This window comes from Natator depressus, chromosome 7, assembly GCF_965152275.1.
Source record: "Natator depressus isolate rNatDep1 chromosome 7, rNatDep2.hap1, whole genome shotgun sequence".
Classification (NCBI taxonomy): domain Eukaryota; kingdom Metazoa; phylum Chordata; order Testudines; family Cheloniidae; genus Natator; species Natator depressus.
Window position 1 is genome coordinate 112,415,009 of NC_134240.1, and position 24,409 is coordinate 112,439,417.

Genomic DNA, 24,409 nt, shown 5'->3' on the forward strand with positions numbered 1-24,409 from the left:
TGCTCTCATATGGAACCAGCTGATGCAGAATCCTCACCCAACCTAACTCCAAACTGGCCTTCCTCACCAGCCCCACATGGGTTGATCTGGAGACCAACTCCACAGCATGTTGGGGATGCACAAAAGGTAGTAAAAAGGGTCTTGCACATCCCTCCTCATCACAAGTTAATTTTACCCCTAGTAACTAATATTGCTTGAAATAAGTTTGCCACAGTTGTTCTCTCTTATTTAAATATAATTTTCTAGCACTCTTAACCAAGAGCACAACTGGAGCAGGAGAGAGAAGAACTGCTGCTTAAAAGGATGGTAAGTACAATTACTACAATTCGCAGCATCATTTTAAAAGCTTTAAACCCTCAAAGCTAGGCCATGTCTCTTGGCGCCTTTTTGTAGTTCCCAAGGGCATATGCAGAAGAAATCCTTGTTCAGCAGAGGTTGCTTGTAGAGGTTTCACAGTATTTTGTGGCTCTGCCCCCAAAGTTTATCCAATTCAGGAGCCTTTGAGACAGCAGAACATTCTGTAGGGGAACTTTACTCTATAGGCAGGTGAAATCTCAGTAAACCAGCTACTAACAGGCCATGATGAGCGTGAAAAACTCTGGAAAAATAAATACTGAAAATGTTGAGAGGAGGACGTGTTTCTCTTGATCAAACAGAGGCAAGTCCCTAGTGTCAGGAAGCTAGGGAATGGGATTTAAAAAGAAATGCTTGCTAACTAGTTCCATAAAATGATTAATTCAACTTTTAGCTGGATTAATCACCAGGTCATGAAACTGGTTTGTCTGCTGAGTAAAAGACAGATCTTCAGTTGCTGTAAATGAGCATAACTCCATAAAAGTAACTTGACCTATGCCGTTTTATTCCAACTGAGGATCTGGCCCACCAAATCAAAACCATGGAGAGCAGCCAACTCTTCCAAAATACTTCCATGGCATGGCTGGAAAGCTCATGTAGGCAAGGGCACAAAAGACCCATCATCACTTCTGAAGAGAGGTTGCATTCTGCATTACCACCTGAAATGATGCTCAAGTAGACGTTCGCAGGAAATTTAAATTTATTGATCAAGTTTTCCATAAAATATTTATGAAATTCACAGACATGTAGATTTAATTTAAGAAAAAGTGCCTCATTCTGTCACAGCAGTAAGAAAATATATTGAAACTTACAAATTTGGCACTAATATGCGTATTTTTAGAAGTTTTCAAGGAACCCTACTGTATATTTTGATTAGGAAAAGAAAGAATACTTCACCCATTACCAGTTAAGTGAACAATTGGTTAGCCTCACATTTTTGGGATAGCTACTGAATATTCATGAGAGATCATATTAAAGAGGAACTCAAGCATTTGCTAGCTCAGATCCAAAGGAAAAAAAGAAAGACAGCACAGCAGTTAAATGCAGTTCTGCTACCTGATTAATGTTTACCTTGCTATGAAGTACTTTCAGTGTATGCATAATGGAACAAACAGACAAACTCAACTTCATTAATCACACTTATTACTGAAAAATGTCATTGTTTCTATTCAACAATAAAATTATGTGTTTTAAAATAAAACCTACTAATGGATTCTTTGTTGATTTTTAAAACTATTTCTGAACAAGACACTTTCTAATCTGAATAACCTACATGCAAAAATCAGTAAATCACTGTTTCAGGTTGCTTTTACATTTTATATGTAGTTTGCAAAAATCGACTTGTGTGATAAGAAAATTGGATGAAAATCTTTGCCACATTAACATTACATTTCTATTTAACTAACTCTCTAAAGATGTTCTCTTTATTTACCTGTCTTGTTTTTGACTTATAATTAAGTAAATTTTAGAGCACTGTAAACCAAGGATATCTGTCACTATTCTTTATTTTTCTTAAAGAGGTTTATGTCTGAGATCAGAAACCCCACCCCAACTATGGGTTAGATTTTTAAGGACACAAACTGTAATAAGAAGTGATGCATAATGGTGCTGCTCTAGGAAGATTTCAGGGAAGAGCTGTTGTTCCTGGGGAGAAGTAATTTAATGGAAGATTCCCAGAATTTATTTTGCTAGTATTTAATGTAAAAGTTAGACATACTGCTTTCTGGAATTGCTTAACTTCTCTGGACGGACAAAACATTTTTTTTGGTATAACTGTTGAATTACAATGCATCTTCGCTATCCAGTTATTTAGCATTGAACAGAATGCAAAAAAGGTAACGCCAAGTCAAGAGAAATAACTATTACTCAGCAAGAATCTGAATGTTGATACACTGCAGTTTTTCCATCTTGGAAAAAGATATAGCTCAAGTAGTTCCTACGTTTTACAAGAACAGTTGTGTTTTTTTTTTTGAAAAGGAGGTAGAATTGGAAGATTTGCAAAAAGACTTGTATATACAATCACCAGATTTCTAATGAAAGCAAGCTAGAAAGGGACACTGCCAACTTATTTAGATCCAACTCAGACTAATTTTGAGCTGCTAGAGGGAACTGTTCTCTGGATTTTAAATATCAGTGTTTGTAAATCCACTATTTAATCAATGAGAAATTAAGCAGCAAAAATAAATCATCATCCACAAAATTTGCATTAGTCACACCCCAATGCAATCTGTACTCTCCCTGTGCTGCCTTCTAACTGTTAACTAACATTGGTTCCTAGAACTACTGTATGTATAATTATACAGCTCTTCTTAAACATGAAGTAGTAAGTAGAAAGGCTTCCACATTTTTAGTGATGCAGTACTAGAAACAATGTGAAGTCAAAAATATCAGCAATCAAATGGAAGGGACAAAATTAGACAGAAAAAAAAAAGATTTGTTTTCCAAAACTTCTGAGACAGGGGGGAGGGGGGAAATCAAACTATAGAAAATGAAACATAAAATTGAAAAAAGTTAATACAGAGAATTCAGCAGCATCCAGTTAAGTGTACAGAGCAAGTAATATGGAGGAAGCTTCCAGTCTCTCTCTGCTGCTAAGTATGGAGGATGAGATCCTCAGCTAGTGTAAATCGGTATAGCTCTATATACGAAAATGGAGTTATGGACTTTACATCAGCTGAGGGTCTGGTCCAGAGTTGCTTTTCCTCCTATAAAGCCTTGATTAGGGCTCAGCAATCGGATACATCACCTTTTCCAAATATAAGAAGCCAGTACAAATCATGAGATATGCACCGAGTATACAATAAAATCTCCGGGGGGGGGGGGGAGGGGGTGTGCCCTAACATCAACTCTTTGAATATGCTTTCAGAAGTAAAGTTCTTTAGTGAGCATGGAGACCACACAGGGTATCTGCTTCTTTTCGCTGAAGCGTGGGTCATCCGACTTTGATTCATAGTTTGTGGCCACCATGTAGTTGACCCTGGTTAGGATCTGCATTATCTCAAGTTCTTTCCCATGATCATTTAGCATAGAGCACAAAGACTGCACAAACCATGAGCCTCTCTCTGGGTTCCTCCAGGAAAAATAACCTACAAGGAGAGAGAGAGAGATAAGAAAGCACATGGATTATCTTTCCTCCCTTATTGGCACATAGAGGGGAATGGGACTCTGTGTTCAGAAAAGAATTAGATAAGTTCATGGAGGATAGGTCCATCAATGGCTATTAGCCAAGAATATTAGGGATGCAACCTAATGATCTGGCTGTCCCTAAACCTCTGAATGCCAGAAGCTGTGACTGGACAGAGGATGGATTACTTGATAAACTGCCCTGTTCTGTTCATTTCCTCTGAAGCATCTGGCACCAGCCGCTGTTGGAAGACAGGATACTGGGCTAGATGAACCACTGATCTGACCCATTATGGCCATTTTTATGTTCTTATGTTATGACCCACTTTTGAAGCAATTTAGAAAAGAAGCTAATAATTCTTAGCCCTTATACAGCACATTCTACATCTATAATTAAGCAAGCCTCACAATACCATATGAGGTATCACTATTACAATTTCACTAATGGGGAAACTGATTTAAGGGGTGAAATTCTGTGCTGTGCATCTGAGGATATGCTGTGTACTGCAGCCTTACCAGCACATGCCCACTATGCCAGGACTTGGAAAGGGTCCTCAGAATACAGCCTTTCAGCTGTCTTCCAGACTACCGGTGCCAGAGAATTTCCCCCTGACTGCCTCTGGAGCTTTCAGAGCCTCCTTTATGACATTCCAGCCCTTTGATGCAGTGTAAATGGGGCAGTTTATGACCTGAGGAGTTTACGATTTGCTCAATGTTGCACACTGTGTCATCAACAAAGCTTGGTCTAGAATTCAGGAGTTATTGACTTTGATGCCCATGTTCAGTCCACTATACTTCAGCATGTATTTTAAGGCAACTTATTTCTGTTCCTTTAAAGAAGTTTTCATGGCCAGAACTTCATTTTCAGCTTTGTAGTCTTTATTTTATGTACTTTATATTTAACTCCTACCGCCACCAAACATCATAATTTCTATTCCCAGAGCACTACAGATATACAGAATATTTTTTCTTTAACAATACTTTTTATTAAAAAAGAAGAGTAGAATAACAGAGGTAAGTGAAGTACTGAAAGGCAAAGAAAGCTGGTCTGGCACTTCTATTTATTATCCTTTCCATAATAAAATGGATAAACTGTCACTCAGTAAAATTACAAGAAAATATACTTAAAACAGGCAAATAATTTTGTCCCAAAATATTCAATTTCTTTTACATTTACTTATCCATACTTAGGGGCTGAATTTCTAAAGTTCAGGTGCAAAAATGCATGCCTAATTGCCAATGCAGCCAATTGCATACGGATGTCAGCCTGTCTTTCCCATTACTTACCTTGCACTGTGGAATATGCAAGCAGAAAATCTGCTTCTACTGGAATCTTGTATCTGTGATTGGCATCTGTTACCCCCGTGTTGTTTGCAGGTCCAGAATCTGTCTGTATCCCGTCATCAAATGCAGATCCTCTACATGCCTGAAAACATGGTAAAGACAAGAAGAGCGTGTCTAAAATGGGAAAGTTGGTCATGTTTTAAAAACTGTTGGTTACTGTGATTTAACTGAAAATTTAAAACAGGACTTTGCACCGAGTATAGACAGGGAAAGTCTTGTTGGAAAGTGTGTTAGTTGATCATCCTGAACCGTAGGGGGAGTCTAGGGTTGACCACAACTAGTGATACATTTTTAAACATGATATATCCTTATCTACACAAAGTACAAAATCCTGTTTAGAACTGGGTTAGTTAAAATATGTTCGCTAACATTTTAAACCATGACCAATTTGGCTAGTCTACTAGTTTATTAGTTTGAGTGGATGATCAATTATGTCCATAAATTACTGTCAAGGCTGAATCCCCACTCTGGCACCTCAAGTGCAGGAAGTCGGGGCCCGCACGGATTTTAAAAATGAATACTTGCCATTCCAGGCTTGTATTACACTCCCAAGGTTACAGCTTCTCTCATCTTGGCTTGGTAAATGCTGACACCACCCAAATGCAAAAAAACCCATTTGAACCCAGGAAGGAGCACTTGGGAATTCCTCAAGCCCTTTCACCCCGCCCACCCCTGGGGAAGAGCTGAGAAAGAAAACAAAGGAAATTAGGTGTAGCTACTAGCTAATCAAACAACATGCACAAACCTCTTAGGACACCAAAAATCCAATCCTGTTCTTAAAAAAGGTAAATTTTATTAAAAACGGTAAATTTTATTAAAAACAAAAACGAAAAAAATACATCTGGAACTTAGGCTTTTTGCTAGATTTTAAAAGAAAAAATTACAAAAATTAAGCTCCCAAAATAGCTTTCTTGGGGGTTCAGCTTAAAGGTTACAAGCAAACAAAAGCATCTGGGGTTACCACAGAGGAGATCCACAAGCCAAAATAAAGAATAAACCTGATCGCATCTAGCTTAGGGTGACCAGATGTCCCGATTTTATAGGGACAGTCATAATTTTTGGGTCTTTTTCTTATATAAGCTCCTATTACCCCCTACCCCGTCCTGATTTTCCACACTTGCTGTCTGGTCACCCTAGTCTAGCTAAACATTCCTAATTTACTTACATATTTGCGGGGTTTCAAATAAGTAATTCTAGGTATGATCTGATGAATTTTCATACCTGGTTCATGCCTTATGCAGCATTCCTGCTTATTGCATTGCTGCTCCGTCTCCTTCTCTGGAGAACAGCAGCAAAGGGAAAGTTTTTTTCCCCAATTTTAAAAAGTTCTACCTTCCCAATGGCTCTTTTGGTCAGGTGCCCACTTCCTTTTATTTTACCTGTGGGCTTGTTAACCCTTTACAGGTAAAGCAAGTAGAGAACAGCTACTAAGAGGAATTTTATAGCTAACTTGCTGGCTGGGTGTCCATAAACGGGAGCTACCCCCCCTTTATTTATCACGGTTACAAGAAATGTAAATGTTACTGTGCAGTGTAACAATGAAGTACAGAATTATATGTTCTCCTTAGTACCAAAGTCATTCACTGTCATGCCACTGTAGTACTTTACATGTTTAACATTTATACAATTACAAAATCCAAATCCCTTCTTTTTTTAATATTAATATTGTCCTCCATTCCCCTCCTTCTTTCCCTTTAGCTATGCTGTGTGGTGAGTTGACACGTTGGAATGAACTCCAGACAAGTATTTTTCACCTCTTGATGAAAGCTCACCTCTGATTGAAAGCCGTTACCATTTGATTGCTGTTTGGTGGGACTATGTGCAAGGAATTGGTTGTTTGTACTGGGAAACTGTACACACCACAAGTGTCACTCTGACACTCTTGCTGGCAATCTGCAGAGGGCCAAGAGTCTGAAATGCTGTACTTCTTACTCTCCACAACAGGTGGAGTGGCATAGGGAAGATGGTGGAGTGGCATAGGGGAACTTTCACTCCTGCTGCCACCCCAAAATCTACATACTAAACAGATAAATAGGGGGCTTCAGTCCCCTAGGCTGTCAACTGGGCACCTTTCACCAGCACAGCAGGTCACTGACAAGTTTCAGTAAAACATTATTAATTGTATGTATAATGTAATAATACACTATAATAATTGCATGCACAGATTTCTCCTGATAGAATGCAATAGTCTATAGGGACAACCTGTGGTCACAGAAATTTGGACAGTAATGCTATCTGTATTTGGGTACCATCTACAATGTGCTCAGCTCTTCCTACACACCCAGGAAGATAATCCTTCCGCCTGAAGAGCTTGTATTACCATCTAGGAAGAGAAGCAACATACAAGAGGTGGGAGGAGAGACTTGCAATGAAAATATGTACATTTTTACACATTTGTATTATATACATGTGATATATTGTCAAATGCACAACATCTATAGCCAGCTACCCTCCAATCTACGATTTGCTGGTCAAACATCTTTGTAAACTGGTAACACTTTTCCTCCCAGAAGTATCTACTTTGTAAGGTTGTTACCTGGATGAAAAATAATTTGGGTTTGCCTATCAGAGTTTTACACTTGTCTCCTCTGAAGAATGTGGTCAGATCCTTGATTTCCAAAATTCCATCAGTGCCATAAATGGAGCCCTCTTCCCCATGGCTTAAAAAGATACAGGCAAAGCAAGCAGCATCACTGTGGTTCTCATCCGCAGCTGCAAATCAAATAACATTTTCTCAGCACAAAGGAAATCACATTAAACTTAATATAAGTGAAAGAACTATAAACAGCATCTCTTTGCAGCACTAGATGTACAGTGGGACCCTCTATGCAACTCCAACCAGGGAAGTGATTTTTCAGTGCCACAGATTGCATGTGAGGGGAGACATAAACCACTTGTGGATGATTGGGAGAGCATCCGGGGAGCAGGGACTGAGCTCTGTACCAGACCCAAGATCTGGGCAGGCAGAGCAACTGGCATAGGCCACTTTCTCAGTTGAGTAAAACCAGGGAATAAAATAGCTCTGAATTAAGGGGAAAAACATGAAAGCTTCAGTCTGTTCTGACACCATGTCTTTTATTATATGGAAAAGTACATCAACATGAGGAACTTGAACTGTTACCTTGCTTGAGTAATTTCTTCATATCATCACAGCATCGGTCGTTGTATGTAACAACGTCAAATCCTAACCTTCTAAAACATTTAGAAAGCTCTCCAGCATCTTTATCGGTGCCATTGCGTGTAAACATACCTGGCAGAAAATGAAGAACACCACAGCTGGCTACACACAAAGCAAAGCAAATAACCTGAATGGTCACAGGTGACTTTCTAGGTTATAATTTACTGCCTAGCTTAGAAAAGAATATGGTGACGTGATTTTGAAACAAACATTCACAAATAACCCCATTACCTTCGGATCCACCTGCAAGATTTTTAGCTTTTATTTAAAATAATGCAAGGTTCAATGTTAAAATGGGCCTGCAAAGTGCTTCGTATCCTCAGCATCTTGCAGAGTAGGGCCTGTGGCCTTATCTCTCTCTGGTGTGGTTAGGCAGTACAACTCTCGTGTACAGCATTCAAAGATAAGAACAATGGGAGGGTGTGGAGAGTTTTTTAAAAAAAACAAAACAAACTTGTTATATTTAAACACAAACAAAACCACAAACCACAAAATGCTCTGAAGTCAGAAAAGCTATAGTTAAGGTTTCAACCTTAATTTAGTCCGATGTCCTCAACCTCCCTCCCTTACAGACCAGAAATCCCCAACAACTCCCATACAAAGTAAATGGATAGAAGTTCTTTGAGGCAAGCACTTCCATTTACTATGTTTATACAGTGCTTAGGAAAAAGGGGTTCTGATCTGGAGGAGGCTGCAAGGCACTACCACAATACAAATGTTATATAATATCACCTTCCCTCTTGTGTGCATTAATAAGGTAATTTGGTTTTGTTCTGTGAAGATATGACACCCACTCTGCAGCATAAACCAGGTAAGGGGGAGGGGAAATCTCCAGATTGTATTGGGAAGACTTACATACTGCTCAATTTGGATTTTCGGCCAATGACAGCACTGGCCCATATGACCGCTTGGGACATTTATAATTCAGGATGGAGGTCCATGGAAAAAGTTCAAATTTTACCAATATAGCATGGAAGCTGGGTGCACAGGATAACATGGTAAAGCAAGCTGGTAAGTTCTTTGAGACATGAACCACAGGGTATAGCAAAAGGGGGCCTCTGGGCACTGCTGTAGTGGATAAATGTGAAGTAGGCAGAGAAATGGTTAAAGCAATTTCCCACGCAAGAAAAATATTTATCAAAGTTCCATGTCTTTAAAAAAAAAAAAGAAAAAGAAAAAGAAAAAAGTGTGTGTGTCGGGGAAGAGGGCTTGTTCATCAACTGATGTTAAAACCATTGTAAAGAATGTTAATGCAGAGGGTGGGAAACAAATTGAAGCATGAGACAAGCACAAGAAATACCTGTTTGGTTCTCAAAATTTTTGTTGTTTATAATAATACATTTGCCAACTTTCTTGTAGTCCATATTATACTTGAATGTTGGGTTAACAATTCGGCACTGGTTATCGACAGGGGCCTCTGGCTGCTGTTCCTGTCCCTTCTTCTTTTTCCTGTGAGAACAAAACCAGAAGGGATGTTGAATGACAGAAATCACATGTTCTCATCTTATTCCAGAATCGCTGCCACCCTACCTTTTTTCTTCTTCTTTTACCTACGGAGTCCTCTATATTCTAGCTAGACCTGTAAAGATCATCCCATACAAAAACTCTGACCCTGCATGTCACAATCATCATCCTTTAGTTTGGGAGTCCAGTTGGAACTACAATCCTGCAGCCTATGGTCCCAGTCACAACCTACCAGCCTACTTCACTGCAAACAGTTCAAGGAAGAAACGATTGGGATTTCTTTGGAGCTATCCACTGCTGCTCCCCAAAATCAGCCAGAGGGTTCAAGGAACAGTTCAAGGAAGAAATGATTGGGATTTCTTTGGAGCTATCCACTGCTGCTCCCCAAAATCAGCCAGAGGGTTTTGAGCTGACCTTATGACCTGGCAGGAGCCAGTGGACTGACCCAACAAGCCCCTTTGCCCTACAAGCCCTGGGAGTAACAACGCAGGATGAAAATGTTCCCACTCCTAAAAGTAACATACAACCTAGTGACATATGTAAACTTTGTCTGCCAATGAAGTATCAAATGCCTATTATAGAAAGTGAATGTGACTTCAATTTTTGGTTTAAACACCTGTATCTTTAACCTGAGCTAGTGCACTACACCTGGGAACAGCACTCTTCTTACGATTTTCTTATAATACAACAAAATTTTAGAAAGATAAAAATATACTTCTTTCATGTAATTACATACTGTACTTCCTCCTGAGTAATGAAAGACTTCAGTTGCATTAGAGTCAAGAGGACCTTTTCTATAGAGAGATGACAGGAAGATTACTCAGAGTTTTTACTGTAAGTGAAGATTTAAAACAAACAAAACCACGGCAATAATGTTGTTCCTCTAGCTAATTTTAGGTGGGGGAAGTGTATCGGAAGTTAGCTGCTATTTCAGGCCCTGATTTTACTATAGGTAGAGCCAATGGGGCCTGATCAGTCTGTTGGCAGGGCCCTGGCAGTAGGCATCTGGTGCTGGCAAGGTCTCCTACACAGGGACTACAGCAATGCAAACTACCTATAGCCTCTGCTCTGCTTATAAAACAAAAGTCAGATGATAACAGTCAACAAAGGGCCTGATTTAACCCCCTCTGAGGCCAATGGGAGTCTTTCCAGTGACTTCAGTGAACTTTGGATCATATTCAACATCTGAAGCGATGGTCAGGGAGGGGGCAGAGGACCTGAATCAGCAGATCTCTTAGGTTTATCTAGTCCAGTATCCTGTCTCCAACAGTGTCTGTTGCTGGATGCCTCAGGGGAAGGCATATCTCCGGTCCTCAACACAAGTAACAATATAACACTATATTATAGGGGGAAATTTCTTTTTAAATACAAGAATTAAAGGTTCATCATACAAGGATGATGGGCCTATATCCTTGCAATTTTAGCCTAATTAACCTAACTACTATTGCTATTCTTATTCCTATATCTAAGCCGTTGTAGAAAGTTACCAAGCTATTTGCCTCAACCATATCGTGCAGCAGTGAGAGCTCAAGTTGATTAATTGTTGTCTATAAAAAATGGATTTTCTTTTCCCCCCCCCAATTTAAAAATGGTTGCCTTTAACTTTGAGTGCCCTCTTGCTCTAGTATTAGGGTCAGGGTAAGCAAGAAACCAGGCTGCTCTTCTTAATGCTATCTCTTTTCCATTTTTAAATGGTCGTGCTTTAACTTCAAGTGTCCTCTTGTTCTGCTGATAAGGGCCAGCACCTAGGAGGCCTTCGCTGCACCATTCATTATGGTACTGTACTTCCATCATATTTCCTCTTACTCTTCTCCTTAGATTACTAAAGCTCCTGAATAGTCTCTAGTTATGGAGACTCTCAAAAGCATTTAATATTTTGAAGTTAAACTTTCTGGTAGTCAGCCATTTGCCTGCTTGATACTCTCATTCCTTCAGATTGTTTGTGGGCTTTGGAAGCAATCAGAACAGTCAAGGCAATTATTCAACTTTGCCCTAAGTGGAGGTACCAGAAAGAGTTATCCACATTTAGCTCCGCAATATAGGACTATTAAATTTGACTTTCAAGGAGGGCTTCAATTTTTATTTTATTCTAAAATTATCTTTCCCGTCTGTAATCTGATCCTGCAGCAACACACAAGATCTGGCAAAGATGCTGGGAAAGGCCATTTCAAAATAAGAGCAGAGCATTAAAAATTTTATATCCAGGTAAATGCACAGTATACAGCTCCCTCAACCCCTGGTGGTTTCAGGCTTATGCAGCTTTTGGTTTTGGCAGAAAAAATATTTTATCTGGTTTCCTAAATAAAGCAGCGCTGTTGCTACATGCAGTGTAACACCCTCCAGTGGCATCAGCACACAACTATGGTTAATTTACAGGGTGCACCAATCCCATGAACATTCCTTGACACACTTGCCCATGGCATCCAGTAAACCCACTGTCTTCCCAACTGCACATAAAAACCTGTACTCTTCCCAAAACCCAGCTATATAGTGCCCATCAAATATTTTAGCTGATCCCTATCACAGTGTGAGATCTTCTCCAGGCACGCAAGAATGTATTCCATTTCTCTGCTGTTCCTGCGTGACATGTAAGGCACGGTTCTGAGAAGAGAGCAGGACCTGCAAGTTCTGTTGACTTCAATGGAAACTGAAGGGACGAGACAGTCACTCAGTACCTCTCAGGATCAGACCCACAGTGTACTTACTGGCAGTCAACAAAGCAATTCTAGCAAATTCTAGCAAATTCCTGGTCATAGTCCAAGCCAATGCCTGACAAATCACTAAGGAAGCAAACTTGTGGTGTATGTACATACTGGATCTTCAACCCAGAGAGCACACAATCTGTTATTTGACTCCAACTTTTCGATCACCCTATGTCTCCACATACCCAAATGGCAAATACAAATTGCCATACTGGACTAGATCAATGGTCTTTCTAGCAGCAGAAGATAAAAATCTACTGTCTGAGAGAGCCCAATACAAGATATATAAGAAAAAGGTAGAAGAAATTGCATAATGGACAATTATGTAAGAATTTGCCCAGAGGGGAAGTTCCTACCTAAAACTAGTAAGTGAGAAGTTGGTTTATGACTGGAAGCATGAAGCTTTATAAATGTATAAACATTTTTATCCTTCAACTTGTTTAACTGAGGATGTTCTCATTAGCCATATAAATGTCTTTTTTGTTGTTTGCTTTTACTAACCTCCCTGGTCACAATAATTTATTGTTTCGGGAATTCGGCAGGTTAATTATCAGTTGTGTAAATGTGTGTTTCCTTTTACTACTTTTATATTGTTTGCCTGTCAGTTTCAATGGATGTCCCCTCATTTTCCTATTACAAGAAAGATTGAATAGGAACACTCAGTATCAGTTTCTATTTTTCATATTGCATCACTGAAATCCAAAATCTGCAATTTCCCCATTTTTTTTATTCAACTTTGTCTGGATTAAAAGATCAATGGTATGTTATGGTTGTGGTCTCTCAGCTTTTACATCTAAATTATGCCATAATTCTTCTGTATCACGCCACTATTGGTCACCCTCCATTGGTCAGTCAGCCCAGTCCCCACTCTGCCCTCTCAGGCACTGCACTCCTCCTCCTCCTTTTGGTCAGCTCAAGAGTCCAACAAAACTGAATTCCCCTTTGGCAACATCAGTTTGTCCACAGGTAAAGGCAGAATGAAAACCAGAATGTGCACACTAAGTCCTGGCTTAGGCTTGACAGTGGTATCTGAGAGTCTTACTTTACTAAGGCTGGACTTACTCTGTGTCTACCCTGGGATAATGATTACTATTTTTGAAATGAGCGTAATGTTGATAAAAAAGATTAGTATTTCTGCTTGCCCGTCTCATCCTGTTCACCACCCGGTTGCTGAACTTTGTGACGCTAGAGGTTCACAGGGAGGACAAAGTAATTTCCATCTTGCTTCACTGTGGATCAAATTACTACTCCAGTGAGTAAAGACCTTGGTATTTGAGCCCGTGGGTTTAAACTGCTAGAAAACATTTTTACCATTTAATAGTTAAACATGTCTAAAGACCACTTTTAAGGGGAAAAAGCTCTTTTGCGGAGAATGGAGTCTCTCAGTATTACTGTCTTCTTCTCTTCATGTTGGAGGGCTTCTTTCCTTGGGATATCAATGCCCCCTTCCCCCATTTCCACTGCACTACATTTACCATTCTCAGAATCCACAAGCTGTGCAATAAGCTCAGTGCATGGACTGTTATCCTTGTGTGCTCTAGCGTTTCCTTTTGTAACCCTAGCTCATTTATTTACTCCAATCCATATTGTAGGCTTGATTCTACAAGCCGTGTGTGCATTGAACTCCAGTTGACTCTGTGGGAGCTCCATGCATATAAGATATTAGATCAGACTCTGTAACTGTAGCCATTTATATTTCCACAAAATATATTGCAGTCTCAACATGATGATCAAACTGGACCCAATGAGTGGTGGACCTTATTAATAAGGACAGATATCCAGCACATTGCAAAAGGGATTTAACTCTGCAGCTTCCAGCAATATTGAACATTGTGCCAGAGAGGCCAGAGTCTGTAATAGCACTTTGTTCAGGTAAGCAAGGCCACTTCTTGGAAAAGCAACATAAACTGGGAAATTCTACAACAAGAAGAGAAGATAAGTATTGGCAGGAAGAAAATGTGATCTCACCCACACCACCTGTCGCTAAACTAATCCCATTACTGCCGCTGAAAGTTAGCAGGGATTAAAAAAAAAAAAAAGTCTGACAAGGATCCATTTCCATTTGTGATCTTTTGAAAACCATGAGTTTCTTTCCCTTGTGAGGAATAGGCTCAATGGTGATTTGTATATAAAGGAAACAATATCTCTGCCTGGAAGAGAATAGTCAGTCAATGAAGTGGCTATACAGAGGAGTAGGAGAATAAAGACAAAATTACAAATAGCAAGGGTCCACTCTTGTGTGAAAGGGAATTTTTTTTTAAAGAGGAAATTGGATGCCCTTAATCAAAAAGGAATTGTAAAGTGACACTCTGCGGTAAACTAGACTTTGGTTTTGAAATCAGGGAGGAGGCTTAGAAAGTCCCTTCTCCCCCCAAGGTTAGGGGCTTTTGGGGATTTATTGATGGATGTGTATAGCTAAAGACACACTGTCAACTTGACGCCTATTCGGATCAAAGTGAGTTAGAAGTAGCTTGAGATATTGCAGAGAGGCTCCAGAGTCCTGCCAATCTGGGTGGTTTTACAAGCACATTTTTCAAGTGTTCTGCCTCCACTATTCCTCTATGGAAGACCCACATAAAGAACTGGGGAAAAACCGATTACCTGACTGACTATACAAAAGGGGGGAAGAATATGAAATTGACTGTGAACAATGTGCTGTCAAATGCTCAAACTAGAATTCTCTGATCTCTTCTAGTTGTAGTCATTTTGGGTATTTGTAAGAATACTGAAGAAATTTAAGAACCGTGTTCCTTTTTTAAGCTGACATGTCCCCTTAACGCAGTGGTTCCCAAATTGTGGCACACACAGGAACATTCGGGGGGGGGGGGGGCTGCATGGTGCAGCCCAGGCCAGCCCCCATGGAGAGAGGGGAAGGAGTGCCACCCAGCCCTGCTCTGTCCCCAGCCCAGCTCCAGCCCTGCTCTGGCTCCAGCCCCAGCCCTGCTCTGCCCTCATTCCCTCGCCACCCCAGGCCAATTTCTCCTCTAGCCCAAGCTCCTCCTTCATTCCCAGTTCTGCGCCCAGTCCTGCTTTCAGCCCCCGCTCCACTGCTGAGACAACTGTGCAGTAATGGAGGGGGGTGGACAGATTCCATTACTGGTAAGGGGCAGGGCACAACAGGAAAAGTTTGCTGCCTTAATGAGCTTTGCAAGGACAGTCATTCATTTGTATGACTGAACATAAAATTCTATTGAAAAGAGAATTTATTGCCTGTTCTAGAAACTGAAGCCTTCTGTTCATAGAGTATAAACTATCCCATACTTAGGATCATGAGATAATCATGATCAGAAGTGTCAGATGCCAGTCCTGCTATGGCCCATTCAGTCTTTGCCTTTCTACTAAGAGCCGGCAAGTGATGGATGAATAGTAGTGATGTGATACAGACATCTATCTACCAACTACTAATCTGTGTTTGAGAATATTTCCCATTATGTCACAATATTGTAAGTTGGATGGGTGAGCAGGAAACAGTATTAGTTTAAAATCTCAACAGAACCTTGTAAGGACTTTGGTGCTTTCCTCAGCATGGAAAATGTGTTGCTCTATGCCTCAAAGTGGTCTGGAGGAAATGTTGTTATGACTTCATTACCAAAGTACTTCTAAAAATAGCTGTCTCTGGTTTCATATTTGTTTTTAAGTATCAGCTTAAGTGATACAATTTTTGTGGTCAGTTTCTATCTGTGGCATTCTTATGGCCATGCTTTGGTTTGTTATTATATGGTTTTCATAACATTTCTACATTCTACTCAAGATTCACTCCTAACCGCTCTCTTTTACTCCTTCCTCCTCTTCAGATTTCCTAATCTATCAAACACCCCCAGTTACCCTTACCTCTCCTATTTCAAATCACACCTTACAAGTGCCTGTACTTGAAGCCTGTCTGCAATAACAGACACAAGCCACTCTTTGTTTGTACCTGACTGGTACTTTTTAGGTTATAAATTCTTTAAAGCAGAGATTTTGTTCTTTGATACATCTGCTTGAGTAAAGTGGCACATACACTCAGAGCAGCCTACACATAATAGATAATTATGCTGTCCCCTTTCTCCCTCAACTCTGTATTAGAGAAATACCATTTTGGGGGTGGAAGGAACATGCTAATGCTTGAATGTCCAAATGCCCCGTATTTTATTTGTGCAAAGAATCTTTTGTGTTACAAGTCTTTAAACAGAAAGGATATTAGGTGGGTTAAGGAGTAGGTATATTTGGTGAGTGCCTTCCCCAACGACCCGGGTTGAACCAGATTAGAATACCAGGTTTTAAAATTGGCATTGGGATTGACAACGAAGTTTGTGCATAAAGTATTCAGGGTCGGGCCCTTCATGTAAGAAGTCAAGACACTGAAATGTGGAACTGAAATCACGATAACTGAAATCACTGTAACTGGCAGGATGGTACTGTGGATAAGACATTGGACCGGGAATTAGGAGCTTGGGGTTCATTCCCATCTCTGCTATTGAGTCCCTATGTTCTTGACAATTCACCTCATATCTCTGTTTCTCAGGTTTCTCATCTGTAAAATGGGGATAAATCTTAACTTCCTCTCAAGTGCTTTGAAGAATGCGATGTAAGCCCTAAGTATTATTCAACTGTAAGCATTTTATAAAATCTAATAATTGTTCCATCTTGTTTAACAGAGGTCAATCTTCACTGTCATACCACTTTAGGAAATGGTTGTAAGAAAAACTGGCCAGTAGTTTAACAATTCAAGTAACCAACCTCTGATGACAAAGAAACAATTAACCTTCAAAAACACAGGGAAGATAAATGGAATTCAAACAAATGTTTTACACTACTAATTTGCCTAAGGGGACCAGCGTATTTGCCTGAATTAACTGAAGTTACTACCAGCTTTGAAGGATTTTCACTAATAAAATAACCAACCTTGGAAGAATTCTAAATCATGCTTTAAAAGACTCTCCAATGAGAAAGTGAGGGGACTATCAAATATTACCATAAGAACCTTTTCACCAGAACAGGAAACCCTTCCTTCAGGAGAGAAAAGAAAAAGGGAATGTAGGTCTTGACAGGAGCTGAGTGAATAATTATTTGATTGGGTGGCTGAATTGAAAAATCTGAAGGAAAACAAAAAACAATTCATTTACGGTTGAATCAAAACTGATTTTTTTTTTTTTTTCTCACTGAAACCAACCAAAAACTGTTTTAGGTCAAAGTAAACATTTTGTTCAATCTAAAATATTTGTTTCCATTTAGTTTCATTATATCTTTGGGTGGTTTAACTCTTTTTACAATTTTTTAAAACAAATCTAGCTTAATTTCTAAACGAAATGTTTTGAACCAAATTCAAAATGTTTTGTTTCAAAAATGACAAAAAACTGTTTAGATGTTTTTCTTCAATTTTATTTGGCCTAATTAGCAGTTGAATTTAACACCAATTCTCAAAGTTTAATTCAACCAAAAAATACAATTTTGGGGTGAATATACTAACTGACCAAAAAATCCTCCCAGCTCTAGTCTTAACACTATGCATCTGACTTCCTCTCCAAGCATCTGGCAACTATTAAGATTGACACAGACATTGCAAGGGGATGCTTTGTATAAGAGATTCTGAACCCAAGAACAGCAAGTCACGGAGCAATACTGTACCACATAAAAGGAGGTCTGAATAATTATTCCTGATGACGAAGTGTATCTGTGTTTAAAAACAATATTTAATGGTAGTGAAAAGATCCGAACTGATAGTAGTAGAGTTCAAAATGAACATTTATAAACAAAAAGTAAGGCACAGGCAGTGCCCCACTTCTTTGCAAGCTACTTTACCAATGTGCCTCAATTTTGAGCGTCAACTTTGGGAAGGAGAGAGAAGAGGGCAAGTGTACTTCAGGCTTAAGCTCCAATACTGCAAACACTTATGCAAGTGCTTACCTTACTACTGTGGGGGCCCACTGAAATCAATGGGGCTATTTGTGACTGTAAAGTTAGGCTTGTGCATAAAAGTCTGCAGGATTAGCCACAGTGACCATTCAGTTCTCAACTTCTTTGCTAAGACTGAATCAGTTCCAGGCCCAGTGGCATTTTTTAGGATAACTTTGGAACTATACTGTGACTGTAACTCACTGCACAAAGGCCACTTAAAAGTTTTCAAAGGAAGTAACTTTCTGCTACTCACCTAGACTGAATTCAAAGAGGGAGTTAAACAACAAAGGGCCTAGATTTTCTTAAGCCATCCAATGGCTTAGGCCCTCATCCTGCAAGCTGCTCCACAAAGTCTCCCCACACATGAAAAGCCACTGAAGTCAATGGCTCTCTGTGGAATGGCGGGATCTGCCAAGTACAGCTGTTTGCAGGATCAGAACCTTAGTGTGTAACTTCTGGCACGTTTTCCATCTTGTAGATGCACCTAGAGTTTGAGATGAGCAGTTTATAAAATCTAAAAAATACATTATTCTTGTCCTTTTATAACTACATATTAACTTGAGTTACAGTCAATAGTATTCAAAATTAATTCTTTCTTTGCAGTTTTATTCACTATAGGAAGCGAAGTGAGGCTCATTCAGTTACATGTTAGTACAAATATTGGACATAGGCTGTATCTGACAAGTATTGTGTAAACATTTAGCAACAGTCAAAATATTAAGAAGTCACGCAGCAGTCTCCTGTTCTTTTGTACACAGCACGTTGTTTTCTGCAAATTTCTATTCACACTCTTACATGATAGCACTGCAGTGTAATATTCACAATTAAACGGAGCCAATAAAGTGCAAGCTCTATTCTTTAACCCTAGGTTTAGATTTCTGCTACTTTGCCCGACACTCTGTTGGGTGGTAACCCATGAATTTTGTGTGTGATACATGATATGATTTATTTATCATCTAAAAGTCACTAATGGCTTTACAAACACAAAAGAGGACAGATAACTTTTCAGGAGTCAGTTCTGTTCTGCAAGTCCTATATATATATATGAACCTCCCATCGGAGTTGTGCAAATTGAGATCCCTCAGGATTGGATCTTAGGCTGTATAATATACACGGATAATTTCTAATTATGCTATATACCACCATCAGCACAGGTATTAATACAAACTAAAGAGACATTTTTATATAAACATCATACTAATAAAACTAATAAAAACTAATAATAAAACTAAACAAAGCAAAGTAAAAAAGTACACTTTTCCAGAATACCTTTGCATATGAAATGGCAAGAGTACTGTGCCATCAGAGTGACCTTTAGCTGGGGAGAACACGATGTCTGAATTATTTTAGGGAATTCATTCATGACACTCCCACAAAGGCAGCAACTGAGGAGGAAGGAGAGATATGACATTGTACAGTACCTTGGCTCATCATCAAATATCACTCCACTCTGCATCTGAAAATAGTTTCACCCTTGTGTCCAAGAGCAAGTTTAATCTTCTTTAGTAATGTTAAGAGCCCACCATGCTCAGGGCTATAATGGAGAGTGAAGCAGGATGCTCTGCGTTCAGGCCCAAAGGTTCGCCTATGTCAGCAGTGGGTTACGCTGGACTTTTCTGTGGGGCTATTCAAACCCCCATGGCTATGGCCTAGCAAGCTGCTGAGGTCATGCAGGCCTGATCCACCTTTGCTGACAGGCAGAAAACATCTCATCACTATGATTCTAATCAGTGCTCCGGTGCGGGAGTTTAGGAAAGGAAAGTGAGGTGGAATAGCACAACTTTAGCTTTTAACAAACTCTTACCCACCACAGCAGGATAACAAAGAGCATTTCTGAAAACTTTTAACCCAAGTGAACAGACAGTTAAAAAAGAACAACAAACCCTTAGTACTCTGTATCTTAGAAATAGTTCCCATATAATTTACTTTTTATGTATTCTAATGCCTATACAATTTGTTTGCATTTTTCCATTTCTTTGTTGTTGGTTGCTTATGTAAAAAATAATAAATGACGTGCGATTTGCTTTCCCCTAAACTTTGAATTATTTTTATTATCTTGGCTTCCTTGCAAAGAGACAGGCAAATTACTATAATTAAAAGCAAACCTGATACTTGATCTGCTGCTAGGGTTGCCACCTATCCAGGTTTTCCTAGGATCACTTTTTGGAAGTAGCTGTCCTGTAAGATATCTGTGAGGGTGCTCGGTACACACTGCCAAGTGTTCGATTTTATGGATGTCCTGGTTTTTTTATCCTGGATGTCTTGGTTTTTTGTACCTCAGAGTTGGGAACCCTACCTGCTGCTGTGATTGCTAAAATACAGTTCCAAGATAGCTGAGCATTTACACTATGTACCACATGCAAATGTCTCTAGGAGAAAAGAACAAGTACCGATTGGGTTTAATGAACTGTTATGCCAACACCAGCCTGGCTGCAGGTGTTCTCTAGTGACTGAGTTCTAGATTCTCACCAAAAAAAAAAAAAGGTAAAGAAAGACTAATTAGAAGTGAAAAATTCCTGGTGTATTATATGAGAAAAAAAATCTTCCAAAGTATACTTTTATTACTCACACAGGAATTGCCATAACCAGCAAAGACCACTTAGTTCAGTAATCCTCTCTCAAACTGATGAAATGCCAAATGCTTCAGACAGAAAGCACATACGATTTTTATCATTGTTACTTACTGTTTAGATTATAATAGCACCTGCAAGACCCAAACGAGACTGGCTCTCATTGTGCTTGGTACACTAGAAACACAAAGAAAGACAGCCCCTAACTGAGGGAGCTTACAATTGAATTAGACAAGACAGAGGAAGAATGGGTGAAAAGCAAGGATTATTATCTTTATTTGACAGCTAGGGTACTAAGACACAGGGATGGTAAGTGACTTGCCAAAGGACAAAAAGAAAGCCTGAGGCAGAACTGGGAATTGAATTCAGATCTCCCAAGTTCCCAATCCAATGCCATAATCACAAGAGCATCCTTCCTCTCAATACAATGTGGATAAAATATCTTCCTGATACATCCATCCAGAAGCCCATCTACCCACACTGTGTCCATCACCATTGTATCTGGACACAATCAGTCAATGGTTCCAGATAGCGAGAGATCAATCAGATATTAACTGAAGCAGGAAGCCTGACAGCCTGGCAATTTTTATCCTGGCTGTTGTGAGGACACAGGAAATACTTGTCACATAAATGTTTAATTTTTTTAAAAAATCTATAATATTTGGTGGCTTCAAAGCTCACTGTTTAACTGCACACTGCAGTAAAAAAAAAACGTACAAAGGTGCTGCTGAAACCAATGAGGTGTCATTCAGCTCATCATTAGGATTTCAACACTAGGACAAGGTAGGAGCACTTAGACTTCATGAAGTGACTAATTTCACAATTGCTTTGTAAGCAGATGCTGACAACCCTACCCTACTTGCTTTTCTGTAAATAAGGCAATGCTGTGCTGTACTGAAGGGGCTCTTTTCCCAAAGTTCAGTGTTTCAAGTGGCCTGCACAACACAGGGTGGGTAACTTATAAAAATGTATGTGGATGTGAGGGGAAACCAAACATGAGCACATTCTGAGAAACAATTCCTCCTGAAATCCTTACCTGTGATGTATCTTGTCAAACAAATAAAAGGAAACTGCTGGTAATCAAAGGTGGGTGGAAAATAACTCCCAGGAGGATGAAAGAGAACAACAAAAGAGCATCTCTTGTCAGCCTTAAATTCCCCATCCCCCTAAATCTCCAAAGCTGTCATTGTAACTGGTTATTAAATCCATGTACACGTATATTCTTCAAATGATTCAGGTCTCACTGAACAAATTGCTCTACCAACCTACCATTCTAGTTCCAGCATGAGAATCACGCAGCAGACTCTGGTTTTGTGCAAATGCATGAAGAAAAAAAAACCCACCACCAACGCCACAATTCCCACCCCCAACCCCCGCTTCCAAAAAGAAAAAAAGAAAGAAGGAATTTTTGATGACATTTTAATGTAGAACCTTAGCTGGTGTTTATTGGGGTACATTTATTTCAATAAAACTATGCAGACTTTGCACTAGCTAAAGATTTGGCTCTTTGTTTTGAAAAAATTTTGATACACAGAGACATGGGTGGTGAAAGATTACCTGTCAGGGATGGTCTAGATAATACTTAGTCCTGCCATGAGTGCAGGGGACTGGACTAGATGACCTCTCGAGGTCCCTTCCAATCCTACAATTCTATGATTTCAGTCCATGGTTCTCATAACCTGATGCTCTATAGCCCTGGGAGAAACAGGAAATATGAAAAAGTTCTCTACACTTGTAAGTCTTTTTCAAGTGAATTTCAGTTTGCAAAACAGAAAAAGCTCATGTAAAATTTGAGTGTATACTCTATTTAACTGAGGATGTCATAACCGCTGATGAGCTGAAGAGCAAAACACAGATTGATGATTTTTTTCTCAATTTAATTAAAATGAGAGCTCTCAAATTGTTATAGGTTTTTGCTTTGATTCTTACTGAAGGCAAAATTAACTACTTTATAGAAATACTGTAGCAATATTACAGAGACCCAATCAGCTCAGCTAACTCCATCTCAAGAAAAACATACGGTGTAAGTTAAGGGTCTTTTATTGTTTTTACCCTTTGCACCTTTGAGGAATGAATAAATAATGATTTGTTCCAAAGATGCTATTTATACATCAGAGCAAATGTATACTGTCACAGGCTCCCAAAGGGAAAAGCTTACAGGTGCCAAAATTGAATTGTGTCTGTTGTTAACATGGTTGAGAAACAGGAGGCTGCAGCTTGGAGATCCTGTCTAAGATGGTAGAAGCATATTAACTCCATACAGAGTTAATTGCATGAAGCCAGGCCTGTCACCTAAGGGGTGCACTTGAGGGGGTCTAAGCCTGGATGCTGTTACAGTAACTTAAGAGTTCTTAAATAGATACTTATTTATATACTAGAAAATTTTTTCCAACTGAGGTCTGGTCAACACTAAAGTGTAAGATGTCTTAGGTCGACCTAATTATGTCAGCGTACATACTACAGCCTTGCTCCTGCAGATGTAAGTGCCCTGCTATACTGACATAATAACTTCACCACCCCTAGAGGCATAGGGCTTATGTTGGTGTAGTTAGGGCAACACTGTGAGACACTGGGTTACTTACATCTACTGGCTGTCATTCTTGTCAATGTCATGGTTCCCCTGGAGCCATGACATTGACAAAAAAATAGCTGGCCTGCTGCCCGGTCTCCACTCGAAGCCAAGCTGCCACTCAGGCTCTCTGCTCGGCTGACCCCCGAGATCCCGGCTTCTAGCCAGGCTGCCATCCAGGCTCCTGGCTCCGATTCGGGCTGGCACCCGGGCTTTCAGCTCCCCATTGGGAGCATGGCAGCTGACCAGACTCTGGGTGCGGATGTCCCCACCGGAAGCCTGGCTGACCCATAGCTCTCGGCTTCCCGCTCCCCGCCAGGAATGGGACAGCCGCACTGGGCTTCTCGGCTCCCTTCTGGGAACGTGGCAGCCAACCAGACACTGGGCACGGATCTCCCCACTGGGAATCCAGCTGACCCCCACCCCCCTCCGGGCTCTCCTCTCCCCACACAGTCAACTTAAGTTTATAGTGTAGACATGCCCTGAGAAGGGGAATACGAAGTGTAAAAGAGATAGAGAAGAGCAATGGGCAAAAGGTAAAGTAACCCAAGGACAAACAGTTCTATACAATTCAATAATAGCTGTACTAGTATCCAAATTCTTACAGCCACTGCCCATGGATGCTTCACTTTAGCCAAGTGCGCTAAAAATACAACCATGGATGCTAACAAAGCAAGCTCTACTCTGCCATACTGTAGAGGCATTCAGTTGGTTTTAAAAATACATTGTGGATGAAATCCTAGCCCCATTGAAGTTAATGGTTAAACTCTCGCTGATTTCAATGGGGCCAGAATTTTACCTTTTGTGTTGAATTCTGGCCTCTGGATGCGTAAAAGAAATGATGGCTCCTGTGCTTCTCCAATACCCACCACGCACATTTTCATATGACACACAATGGACAGAGCAATTATGTGGAGGGAAGCGGAACACAACATAAATTTTAAAATGCCTTGTTACTATTTGGGGTGACATCTTTGAAATTCCAAATGATGCTTAAGTGCATGAAAGGTAAGATATTAAAGCATCCTGTGGAGAAATGAGAATTTTTTACAAAGAGATAAAGGCACATAAAAGTATTACAGAATCACACAAAGGAAATGAGAAAAAAAGCGTATTTTTGTTTCCAAAGATCACATGGAGAATGCACATATATTTTTCAAATCATCAGCCAAATTTTCTTTTAACCATTAACTTTTCACACTTTTATTGTCATCAAGCTTGCCATGCA

The 24,409-nt window shown here is 39.8% G+C and overlaps 1 protein-coding gene across 2 annotated transcripts in view; it reads right to left on the reverse strand.

Moving 5' to 3' along the window:
* Positions 1-3,194: 3,194 nt before the first annotated feature.
* CASP7 (caspase 7) overlaps positions 3,195-24,409 on the reverse strand; it is a 29,780-nt gene continuing 8,565 nt past the window's right edge. For both annotated transcript variants that reach the window (XM_074960051.1, XM_074960052.1), the window contains 5 exons: positions 9,300-9,448; positions 7,943-8,071; positions 7,358-7,533; positions 4,765-4,903; positions 3,195-3,440 (listed from right to left, as the gene is read on the reverse strand). In XM_074960051.1, coding sequence (XP_074816152.1) covers positions 3,217-3,440; positions 4,765-4,903; positions 7,358-7,533; positions 7,943-8,071; positions 9,300-9,448 — 817 coding nt within the window. In that variant the 3' untranslated portion in view covers positions 3,195-3,216. The remainder of the gene's footprint in view (positions 3,441-4,764; positions 4,904-7,357; positions 7,534-7,942; positions 8,072-9,299; positions 9,449-24,409) is intronic.